The sequence below is a fragment of the Eurypyga helias genome, unplaced genomic scaffold (genome assembly GCF_000690775.1).
Source record: "Eurypyga helias isolate BGI_N326 unplaced genomic scaffold, ASM69077v1 scaffold50683, whole genome shotgun sequence".
Taxonomy (NCBI): Eukaryota; Metazoa; Chordata; class Aves; order Eurypygiformes; family Eurypygidae; genus Eurypyga; species Eurypyga helias.
This window is the reverse complement of record NW_010241595.1, coordinates 7,358-20,030: the sequence shown is the minus strand read 5'-3', so window position 1 is coordinate 20,030 and position 12,673 is coordinate 7,358. Positions and strand designations below refer to the sequence as shown.

Here is a 12,673-nt window from a genome sequence, read left to right as displayed (position 1 = left end):
AAACCATTTTATGATTCTATGAATACATCCAGGAAGTGATTCTTTCCAGCATTTACAGTCTCTTGAAATCAATTAGTGATAGGTTTTCCCTCTGAGCTCTGCTTCCAGACGGCTGCTGATTAGCCATTACAGATGACAGAATCCTCTCCTAGGCAACAGCTTCAGGTGCTGAGTTGGCAGATGGCCCTATCCTCATGTTGTGACATTTTGGTTGCTCACCTGCAGTCAAGACAGGGCTGTGTCTGATGCCAAACTGCTTTTTCCGGCTTATGCTGGTAAAGGTCAGCAGGGAGTAGGAGATGTACAACCACTGCACAGCTATGGCTTTTGGCCTCTGGTCTGCCTATCGCTACATCTGGGACTGCTGCATCTGTACTCTTTACTGTTTGCTACTGCCTTGCGCTGGCTGTTTGTGAGCTTCCCTGAATTTCTTTCCCACTGGCTCACAAATGCATTCAGCATGTCCCACAGTCTGGCTTGCCACTAAGAAACACAGCCAGGAAGGACATGTGGGCAGGGAGTCATCTGACAGGCTCATTCCCTCTGCACCATGTGATCTGCCTATGGATGACAATATTGCAAATTTCATACCTTAAAAAAACCCCTGGCAACCTTCTGCCCTACTACTGCCTAAACTTGTCCTGCCATATTTCTGGGCACCAGTTTGCCAGGGATGCACACTTGGCAGCACCATATGTATCATCCATGTGCCAAGAGAAAAATATGACGAACTCCTCTGGGCCTTTTATTGGGGGGGGAAGTGGAAAGATGGTCTCCCTTCGGAAGTGAATGTAATGAGCTGTTTGGGCTGTCCAATTGCTTCTGTGCTTTTAATATTAATTCATAGATGCCATCACTTTGAAGGAAAGGACATTTCTGGCTGCTAGTGCTGCCTTTATCACTGCAACATATAATAAGGGGTGTTGCTGATATGGCTTTGGAGTTGATGAAGCGAGAATGGACACACCGCCCTGGGCTCAGAATGGAGTTCCCCTCTTCAAATTCTCTTTATTTCCTCTCCCCTCCTTTCTGATTAAAAACCCAGCGTAGCGAATGTCACCTAGCAGCATCCCTAAACATATTGCATAGTGGGGAGTTTTTTAAAAAATACAAATTCTTCAAGATGGTATATCTCAGGAGTGATATTTAATAGACAGGCTGACAAAATAAACCATGCTTGTTCATGCATCTGTCTGTCAGTTGCTACATAATTATGCAACATTCAGGGGGATTACAGAAAATACTTTTTTTTCCTAGAAAGTTATTGACTTCACATATTTCAACTACTGGATTAAAACAGTTATATTCTCATCATTCCACCTTTATCTGTGACATATATATTTATTCAGTACTATTCTCTTTATTACAAGGCATCAAAAAAGAGTAACAGGACCACTGGGGCCTTCAGAACCAGTCAGTGATACAAGGATTGGCGATGCTCACAGCAGAGACTGACGCATGGCAGACACTGAAAACACTGCACACTGATACTGTACAGTTAAATTTAGAGCCTCCTGTAAGAAAGATGAACTTTTTATTCTAGAAGCCACTAGTTTTAATCAGAAAGGTGCTTTTTAGAGATGAATCCTTCAGCACAAAACCAAACAGGAATCTAAACAAAGGACCTGAGGGTAAACTGTCCACATAGTGTAGAAACCATACCAGGTGCACATCTGTGAAGTGTTTCAGGATTATGTACACTAGGATCAGGAACCTGGCTACACAGCAGCAACCTCAGTCCCAAACAAAGTGTCCCTACAGTTACAGGTTTGCACGCACAGCACAGACCCATGAGGAGCCAGCAAATAACAAATGACTGCAGAGCTGTTTGGACTAAGGTGCCCAGCTTTGCACAGGATTCACAATAGCCAGCCTTCTCCTGCTGGGATGTGTGTAATCCAAGTTGGTCTTGAGTTTTAAAAACACATGAAAACTCACATTTGTCAAGCAATTCTGTCTCTGATGAGTAGCTACTCAGGGACAAACCCTTCCCTGTTGGGCTTATGTCTGAGCCTCAGCAAGTGTTTTCAGAGCAGACTCTCTGGACTGGGATCACTATTAACCTGATGAAAGAAATGTGACTTGAAAATCCTATGGGATCTCACCAAGACCTTGGTACTCGGTAACAGGAAGTAAAAGGGGCTTTGGTCACATGCAAAGGGAAGTTGCAGATGGGCTAGTTTTTAAAGGTCTTAGAAGCACACACATTTCAAATATGAACACCTTACATGGTAACCACAGATAGTTCATGTCTTTCCTGATTTTCCACAGTGCATCCAGGTTTTTCCTCTTTGGTGCCTTGAGGATGCTTCAAATGATGTCAGCAAGGCTACACACAATGCAAAATACTAAGCAGGTTTGTCTTCAAGTATGGTTAAGTGTTTAAGATCTGTTTGACTTTAAAAATAAATGTAAACATGCTTTTCTGATCTGGAAGCCTCCTTTGTGTACATATATTGTAGAAGGTGGGGACCCCTTATTTTAGATTGTATTGAAAACATTACAGGGTCAAGGGTTTGGTTTGATTGTACTTTTATTTCAATTATTGGCTGCCCTGACACAAGAACACAATAAAGAGCATCAGTCCAGTCAGTAGGACTGTGGCACCTCATTTAAGTGCTCTGCCAAAGACTAACTTATACAAGGAGTGAAACAGGGAGAAAATGTAAATTATCTCAAAGCTGAGGACGAGTTATAATCAGGAGAGAAAAATGAAGCCAGGCAGAGTCTACCTTGAGCAATGCACTCAGAATTCCCTTAACTGCGCTAACAGCCCCCTGTACTGAAATCAGGGGAAAAGCCCAGTAACTTCAATCTGGTGCTGTAATCCTCAGTGCGATTGTTATTGTTGATCTCACTTCAGGAAAGGCAGGCAGGCATTCTAAAAATCCCAGATGTTCTGCATAGAAAGGCCACATATTCATCTCCTATTTTCAGTCCTCTTATCATTCTGTTTTTAGTTGTTTGGTTTTTCTTCCATCTCTTCCTCCTTTACTCTGTGGCTGGGTGCTGAGGAGGTGATGAGCGTGGTTATGTAAGAGGAGAAAGATAGGGGACAGTTCCAAACCAAAGATGAAACAAGAACGTAAGTGGATAAAAAGCAGTGGATCAAGTTATGTGTCTGCTATTAGTGGCTGGATAAAGAGTCCTGCAGTCCCAAACACACAAAGGATTATAAATACCCAGAGAAATACTCTGTCTATCACCATAGCTACATATTTCCAATCATCTTCCACCTGAAAGAGGAAAAAAAAAAAGAAACAGGATAAAGCTACACATAATGTAACATGCAATTGAGCAACTCAAGAAACTGTCCTTGTGGATTTGAATGCGAGGGAGAACATACTCGCAGTCAATAATGTTGGTTGTGCTCGTAGTTGCTGCGGTTTTCAAGAGCCTTTTGAGGAGAATGGTTTTCTAATAGTATATACCACTTTTGGCTGGGAACATTCAACACTGTCCTAGTCTGCTGAATTTTTTCTTGACTATCCAAGTCTGTTGGCAAGCTATGGCTGTGATATTGACATTAACAAACAGCACCTGATCATGTGGTGAGTGCAGGGTGGGGTGTTTTAATAGCAGGCAGAATCACCATAGCTGCACATCCCAAGACCCTGTCAAGAGAAAGTTTGCTCTTTTGGCCTGGTTTGCCACACTATCACTCCAACCAAGCCCCACCACTTTCAACAAGCTGGACACACAGATTATAGCAAAGCAAGGGTCCTAACCAAGCAAATCAAGGTGTCATGTGCTAAACAGACCACCGTGGGTTTTGTATGTCTGAGACAACCCCATTCAATGGAGCTGCTGTCCCTTAAACTGCATCTACACACAGGGACCCCTCCATCAGGAGAACATTCACTTATATAAAACTAGTGACCAGTTAAGAGCTCTCTTCTGAGGGATCTTCCACTTGTTTTCCCAGTTTCTTGATGTTTTCCTGCAAGACACTGCTGCTGCACTTCTTGTGAAAGAAAATGCAGCAAGAACTCCAACAGCTGTAAATGTTGCCACAATTTTAAAAGGGCTTTTATTTATACAGGACTAATGCATGATATCACCTACATGGCTTTGTATATCTGGCTGAAGCAGAAGCAGCCTGCAGAAACTTTTTCTCAGTGCTTGCCTGAGAACAAACCCCCTTTTTTCCTCAGAGGATTTTTCCCAAATGAAAAATCCTGCTTCCCATCCCCATTATGTCTTGAAAGGTAAGATACAGAGCTGCTGATGCACACGCGAGACTAAGAATACAATCTCATGTGGCAGGAGAGACTTGCAAAATGCGAATCAGCAAAACTGGCAATGGGAGACTTCAGACGACCTGTATAATCAAGGTGGCATGTTGTTTGGATTGCTTCATGCAAAGCCTCTATGTTTTCTGGAGCGCACCGGAGAAATCAGCTGAATATGGATACGTTTTATGCAGCTGGTGTGGCAGTGAGAGCAGGTGTAAAATGTTGGGGTCAAACAAAACATTGAGTGCATAGGTACTCAGCAAGGGTCAGCTCAATCCCCATCCTCCTCTGTGCTTTCAGCTTCCTGTCTTTTGCTTTGGGCTGGCATGTATCACTCCCTCATCCTACAAATTCAGTCACCAGGCCTTAACTGTAGCCCTTTATTCAGTAAGTTATGGACTTTATTTTCAGACAAAACTTCTGCAGGACATAAAAAAGGGGAAAAGAAATAATTTTGTGGTTGCACACAAGTTGCATGAATTTGTGCTGATTTCAACAAAATAGTTTGATAGAAAGAATACCTCTCAATATTTCTCTCACAATGTATTTGTGGTTTTCAATACAAATACAGCAGTATTTAATTTTGAAATTGATTTTGCTGTCATACAGTATCTAAACAAATTCAAACCCAAAAGCAAACATTTCATGACAGATCAAAGTTTAAAGTTTCATTAGGTTTTAAATACCTTTTAAAAAACATACTAAAGTGTCAGAGAAGTCCTATTCCTTGCGGAACTGGGGTGTGGGGGCATGTCAGATAAACTTTCTTGGAGTTACTTTTAGTTGCTTGTGTTTACACCTGAGGATGTGTTGCCAGAATTCTCCAAATTCCACCATGCATGATTTTCTATTACAGCAATCCCAGTTAGGATGAAAGATTTATAGCCTCACAGAAGCAAATTAATTTGACCAAATGCCAAGTCTCATTTTTAAATCTCTGTCTTTTAAAAAAACCTGTCTTTGTCTATTGCCTGTTTTTATTCAGTTTTGCTCCCCTAGAACTCAACTTTTGTTTCAACATAGGCTTGTCATAGTTGAAAACACTGCATTGCTGAAGCCACAATTAGTCAAATCACTGTAAAAAATCAGAACACACCAGCCTGAAACAAAGCACAGACAGCAGCATTCTGAAAGGACTATCTTCACCAGATTAATCCCTGGCTGAGAATAGTTCTTCTCCATATCAACAACTGCACTGCTAGATAAGCCCTGTTCTTTAAAAAGAAGTTTCCAGATTTGTGTCTTCTGTTACTAACACAGAACAGCACCCTGCTTGCCAAATAGCATGCTTAGTATTGAGACATCACTGCTTACCAGGGCTGAGCAGCTGCTGAGCAGTGGAGGAGGGTTGCTTCTGAAGATCTACATAAGTATGGTTGGCATAGGCCTTGAAAGGTCCCATCTAGTCTATTTCCTGCCCCATGGCAGGATCAACTCTGCCTGAACCACTGCTGATCATTCCTCATAGCTGGAACGTTCTGAGGCTCTGCTCCCTTTCCTTGGAAGGGTGAGCCTCATGTCTAAGCTAAAACTGTCTTCTGCTTAAATCTGTCCACTGGACATAGAGGAAGAATAGAGATCACTTCTCTTGTTCCATCCCCAATGGATAATTTATCTCCTCCCTTTCTGTAAGAAACTTTGAACCATTCACAGGCCTCAACATTTACTTCTGTAGTTCTCAAAATTTTCCTGTCTAGAACAACTCCAGTTCCCCTGGGATGCCCTCCTAGATCATGTTTTCATTTGCTGTTCACTTGTGGAGTGCTGGAAGTGTGTCCCCATGCCCAGTTGGGTGGTTACTTCCCTTACCTCTTTGGTTTCATTTTGAGACCTCATGTTCTCTGCGATGAACTGAACGCTGCTAATGACATCCTTCACTTCTGGGGAGTACTCCATGTGCTCTGCCGTCCATTTCAGTAACTGATGGCTCAGTTGTCTTCTTTTGGTGGTAGTGAGTTTAGTGGCCTTATCACACTGATTGCACCGCTGTTCCTTATGTAATTTGGTATCTTTGTGTTTGCTGTGCTTTGACTTGCCTGATGTATTCACTGATTCTTTCTTGGTTTTTATGTAGATGTTTTTTTTCTGCTGTTCTAGTGGCCTCTGCATTAACAGGACTTTGGGGAGCAGTCTAAGAAAAATGGTTTTTACCCATTTGGGCATGGTGTGTGTGGTTGGAGTCCTGTAATGTATGTTCAGGACAAACACTGTGATGACGATTGACAAAGTCACAAATATCATTGTGAAGAGTAAATATTCACCTACGAGGGGAATGACTAAAGAGGTGGATGGGATTGTTTCTGTGATGACCAGTAAAAATACAGTCAAAGAAAGTAGCACAGAGATGCACAGAGTCACTTTCTCACCACAGTCAGATGGCAAGTAAAAAACTAACACGGTCAGGAATGAGATGAAGAGACAGGGAATGATCAGATTTATGGTATAAAACATTGGCAACCTTCGAATATAAAAGGAATATGTTATGTCTGTGTAGATCTCTTCACAGCAGTTGTATTTTATGTCATGTTTGTAGCCAGAAGCATCAACTATTTCCCATTCACTATTTTCCCAAAAGTCATTCATATCTACTTTGGATCCAATGATCAGAAGATCAATTTTGGCTTTGTCATAGGTCCATGAGCCAAATTTCAGTGAACAGTTCTGATGATCAAATGGGAAAAAGGTAATATCCATAGGACAGGAGCTTTTAAAAATAGCTGGTTGGGTCCAGGTGATCATTCCATCATAGCGAAGAAGCGCTTTGGTCTTGCCTTCAGCTTGAAAATCTCCTACAGCACTAGAAACAAAAATGAGGCAAAGGAAAAAAAGAAAAATACCATGAGAGGGAAATGTCTTTCATGGACACTGCAAGAGGATACTTCTGAGAGAAAGGGTAAAATGGAAAATTGCTAATCATACTTATTATACAAGACAATATCTGGTTTCCAAATTTTATCAGCCGGTACCCGAACAAATTCAATGCCATCATATTCTCTTGGATCCCATCGCAATTTGTAGTCATTCCAAATCTGAAAGAATGGACAAGGATTTTAAAGCCTTGTATTTTCATCAAAATCTGCTTCTCAGATATTGCTGTAAAATGACAGGCTATGATAAAGGTTGAAAGTGCAGCACGTGTAGAAGGGGACAATGGTCCAAAAGACAATAAGGCCATGACCTGCTGAAACATGAGACATACATGGATATTGCTGACATTGATTTGCTACTCCATCCTCTGTGAGGGGATGGGATGTAAATTGTAGAAAGAGAGGAAATACAGGCCTTGCTGCTGTCATGGGGATGCACCCTGCAGATTAAAGAATGCCAATATCAGCGGAGAACAGCATCCTAACAAGAAAGCAGGTACATATGCACACTAACAGTCAGCTGCTGCCAGGGCATGTTACTGGTCTCACAGAGGTAGCTAATTACCAAGTCAGGGAAGGCAAGGGATGCCCAGCAGCTCTCTTGCATTGCTGTCTAGTGCCTTATCATGGAGGCATGCTCCATGCTCTTGCAGCCTACCTTGAAGATCCTGGTAATAAGTATATTACCTTTTACAGAAAGCTTTGTGTGACTCACAATCAGTGCCTGAAGGAAAATAGTTTTTGTGGAACTTGGTTTGTTTTTCTCAGCAGTTTCAGTCTTCTAAAGATCTTTGTCCATATATAAATGCTAAAACCATCATGAAACATAGAGACACGTTCCTTTTGCTAATAGATGTTTTGGTTGGAATCTTCAACATGCAGATGACCTAGGACTGCAGGGCTGTGTAATCATTCTTTAATGGGTACATCCAGCTAGATTTACCAGATAAACCAATGATCATGAAGTTGGAGGAGAATATATCACACAGGAAAGATGGGAAATGTAACTTTGTGGAAATAAGAATAGAGAAATTACTTACTCAAATGTGACTTTGGTTAACAGAGCTTCTCCTTATTTAAACTTCTAAAATTCTTGTTACAAAACAAGCACTTATTCTATAGACGTAGCTTAACAAGGTAACACACATTTTGTCATGTTAACGCAAAGTGTGTGAGAAATGCAATTCAGCCACTTACGTGTCTTAGCCACAAATTTGTTTCCATAATCTGATTGACTTCATCCTAGAAAGAAACACAGGCATGCACATCTTCACTCCATAAATTGGTTACAGTATGCTGAGATGGCCACAAACATATTCTGTTAAAAATGGAACCTAGAATTCCACATTAACTGGTACCATATTTTTTTCTGGCTATTTTCAGGCAGCTTAGATATTCTGTAAAGTCATGTGCAGCTCTACTGAAAAATTTTTAATGCTCTACTGAAAAATTATGCCCCACACATATCAGACATACGAAGAGATGCACTGTTATGCCAGGGGCCTGAGTATCTGCAGAACATAAAACTTCCAACCACTACCAGAGGAATAAGGTTCTGCTGGTGGCTGTGTGTTCTGTTGAATCCAGTGTTTGAAAAGCTCTGTTTACATGGTACAGTACTGATCAAGATTCAAGGAAAATGGCATCTGTATCACAGTGTTCTTGCATTTCTATGCAAATCTCTAGAGCAGAAGCACGAAACCAGCACTAAAATAGGTCATGGTTGTACTCAGACCTTCCTTGTACAATCAATTATTGCTATTACCCAGCAGTGACAAATCAGGAAGGTGCTGCAAGAGACAGAAAAATAAATGTTTGGATCCTGTTCTAGCAAGACTTCAGCCTAAAAGTGTTTGGAAAGATTCATATTACACATATTTATTAATGCAGGCTGACATTCATAATGAAAATTCTTGCAGATCCAAGAATATTGATTTAGGTAGTTCTTAGTTTTTAAGCATGTGGACTGAAAAAAATTAAGATATTTACAAGCCAAAGGTAGAAAATGTTGTAGATGGATTTTCAACGTTGTGTATTGAAGATCAAGCACTGATAATTTTGAAAGGCCTGTAGGGTTCCTGTCCATGGCTTAGTCTATCTAAGACCTTGTGAAAATCATGACTTAAAATGACTTTATACTCTCAGATAACTGAGCTCCCTGGCTGTTGCTGAATGTTGCTCCACAGTCACTTCATTGCAGAATCAACTAGGTACATCAGAATCAAAACTGCCTCTGTTCTGTGGATAATTTGTTTCACGGAGTGAACTTCAGGAAGGTTAAGGTCATGTTTTGCTTCTTCCACAGTCCCTCTGTCCTGCCCAGCAAGTCTGCTGTCTTGGACACACTCACCTTGGTATACAGTGCACCCCAGAACACACAACATTCACCCCCAGCTCCATGCTTTAAAATACCACCCTGCTGGCTGCATGTCTCTTACGTTATTCTGAAATAAACAAGTCTGAAAAAGCACGTACACATACACACGCATGACAGTGTGTCAGCTGTGAGAATTGTAGCTGCAACCATCACGTCTGTATCTGCTGCTTTAGCAATTTAAGTGTGTTTGCAGCCATCCCCAAATCACAGCAGTATTCTGTAATGAGTCTTACCACGTTTGTAAGCTGGGTAATGGCCACCTCAAAATACACTGTAACAGGATCAGACACATTTTCCACGGGCCTGATGAACTGGTTGTACTTGGAGAAGAGTTTGTGAAATAATCGTTCCTCTGATTCACAGGCTGTAGTACCTGTATTGGCAGAGATAAGGAACAGTTATGTCAGAAGTAAGAAAGAGGGAAAGAAGGTGCTGGTTAACATGCTGGTCCATGCTGTGTTTCTGGATCCTGTGCTTGTGACCATGCATGAAGACACATGAGCACGGAGAGAGAGGGCTACCAGTGTGCTGTCAGTTGAAAGCATTCTCCTGCAAGACATTGCCCACTGTTCCCTGCATCCTCAGAATGTAAGGTAGTGGCCTGAATGGAAATGTCTCCGAAGCTGTCTCTAGCCCATGGGCCTCTGATTGGCTCACTCTTGTATCAGACCAAAGCAGAATGATCCGGTTTGAAGTACAAGAAGTACGTGGTGGATTTAATCTTTGGGAGTTTTTATCCTAAAACTGAGAGTTTGGGAAAAGCATAGTTACTTACTCAGAAAGTAAAAGCTTGAGGCTGCAACTATAGGATCAAAAGCTATGTCAGGGACTCTGATTAGGTGCTTATAATGATGCCTCCTAGTCTTAAAAACTATGACTATATTTTATCCTCAGTTTTGCTATTTCAGCTCTTTATGTAGCACAATCTTTGCTCTGAAGGAAGTTCATTTATTAAGTTCTATGATGAAAAAAAGTGGATATATCACAAGACTGGCATGCATCTTTGTTAAACAGAGCTGTTCTTTGGGAATAAGCAGATCATAGCTGTAATCCCCAGTCAATGCCAGACTGGATGGCTTAGCAGGAAAAAGGTATATGACAGGCACTGAGCTGCCTCACTGCAGAGTCAAGAAGAATGCCCTTATTCTGTTATGTACAGCCCAGACCTGAAATAGTTACTGTCACAGTGCTAAAGGCTGCAGACTTTTGTTTCAAAAGGAGAGATTTAATCATGTGGACTCTATTAGGTCAGAAAAATACTCTTCTTGAATAACTTCGCTATGTCAATGCATTACTATAATTCAGCACTTAAATTCAAAATACTTTATAAGGCCAAGATTTAGAACTTGCTCCTCGTACTGAGCACAGCTGTGTTATCAAAGCTGTATGATGATGCCAAAGACATTACAGCTGTAACTGAGGAAAAATCAGTTTTTCAGACACTTTGTCCTAAGTTTTTGCGTTAGTCCCCGACTGTACTAGAACACGTCAGGAAAGCAGCCATGATAAGCTTTTATGACAGCACATATTAAACATAGAAGGGGTTTGTGTCAGGCAGTGTGGTCTCTGGCACAGCATAGGACATAAATTTGGAATATACATTTCCTTCAGTTAACACAGGGGCCTGTGATTACACAGACGGCCTACAGGGAGATGCTTAGTCTCAGCATACTCCAGTGCTTAGGCCTGCCTTCCCGTTTTTGCTGCCTCTAAGGTGACAAAAAGCATGCTCACATTCAGGAGATTATCACAATTAAAAGCTGAAATGTTGGTTACCGGTGACTTACATACATGGAAAGAAAATTCTAGTAAAACTTCCATGACTTGATGTTTTGTTTCATACTTTTAGCATCATCCAGAGAAGATACATGAATGTCTGTAAACTTTGTATATCACGTATTGTGTCATTCAAAAGGGAAATTTCCCTTTCAGATTTCCTCATCATCATCCATTGCACTGTGACTAGAAGGACCTTACCATAGTAATATGAGTTTCTCACCAAAGTCTCATGACTAAAGCTAGTGACTCTAAAAAACTGAAATTTTCCTACTGGCTTCTTAACACACACATGCTTTAAAATAAAGTAACAGAAAAATGCAAGTGTTTAGGCCTTTCATTTTTATACTTCAGTTACAGATTCTCATCCCATTGATGCAGCTTTAAGACAATGCCTTATGCCTTGCTAACACAAGCACTGTAATTCATACGTGTCTCAGTCATCAACAGAAGTGAGACTTTCAAAAAAAGATGCAGTGTCTTAAAAGCAAAAATTATGCTGAACCTCAGTGAGATCTGTGCATGGAAATCATTCAAGTACATTTAACCACAAATTAACAAAAAACAGTAAAACTGAGAGTAAAAATATAAAATAAAAATAAAAATATATCAGGTTCTCACTTTCGAAGGTGTGACTTCGGAATATGTACATCTTCAGCGTGCACTATTTAAGCAATTCCAAAATTCAAGTCCCAAATGAAATCACTAGAACTCCTACTTTATTTCTTTGATAGAAACAGTTCCCCAATTAGTTATCAATCCAAAATGAAGAGTTGTATGTATGAAAACTAGTATTGCTTTAGCTGTCTTAAAATACTGTTGAAATGTTACAGTTTTTATGTTAGAAATAACTGGTAGAAGATTTAGATTGAATTCATTCTGGGAAAAAAGAAGCATAGACAGTGACTAGAAAATACTTTAGAGACAAGTATCAAAGAGATCCTACCTTTAATCAAGGATGTGAACACGAATGCCCACAGACAGAAAGCAGGATAACACCAATATAGCCACCTCTCGGGATGCATTGCTAGCAGCAGAATAGAGCTTCCTTTTGAGAACAGAGGTCTGGGGAAAGAAACAGAAGGCAAGAAGACATGCAAGCCCCCCAGACGGTAAGTGGGCAGCAGAAAGATGGATTTCAGTTTTGCAATTGCAGCAAACTCTGCAGTCTGCCCAGCAGAGTTACTTCCACTGTCTCTAGGCAAGGAGAGCTTATGCTGTGGAGAGGGAAGGGTGTCGGGCAGCATCCTATCAGATGACTTTTCACATTTCCAGTCACCCGCACCCTTGCCTCTGGGGAAATGTGTGAGAGTGCAGGAGAGAGAGGGAAGGCAAGAGACACAGGGCGGCCAACGTGGGAACAGGGGGGAGGAATTCACTCAGCCCTCCACCCACCAGTTAAAGAACACTTATCCAAA

At 41.0% G+C, this 12,673-nt stretch overlaps 1 protein-coding gene across 1 annotated transcript; it reads right to left on the bottom strand.

The window, feature by feature from the left end:
- Positions 1–3,095: 3,095 nt before the first annotated feature.
- CHRNA6 (cholinergic receptor, nicotinic, alpha 6 (neuronal)) lies at positions 3,096–12,317 on the bottom strand. Its single transcript, XM_010148780.1, has 6 exons — positions 12,202–12,317; positions 9,713–9,852; positions 8,300–8,344; positions 7,155–7,264; positions 6,045–7,032; positions 3,096–3,236 (listed from the first exon to the last, which is right to left on the bottom strand). Exons 1-6 carry the CDS (start codon positions 12,278–12,280, stop codon positions 3,114–3,116), a joined length of 1,485 nt encoding a protein of 494 aa, XP_010147082.1. The 5' UTR covers positions 12,281–12,317; the 3' UTR covers positions 3,096–3,113.
- Between the last annotated feature and the right edge of the window lie 356 nt (positions 12,318–12,673).

Excerpts from the sequence above, each read along its gene's own strand:
- CHRNA6 (XM_010148780.1), bottom strand. The coding sequence starts at position 12,280 with ATGCATCCCGAGAGGTGGCTATATTGGTGTTATCCTGCTTTCTGTCTG. Across the intron at positions 9,853-12,201 it reads GTTCACATCCTTGATTAAAG|GTACTACAGCCTGTGAATCA; the intron begins GTAGGATCTCTT and ends CTGCCAATACAG. Across the intron at positions 7,033-7,154 it reads GATATTGTCTTGTATAATAA|TGCTGTAGGAGATTTTCAAG; the intron begins GTATGATTAGCA and ends TTTTGTTTCTAG.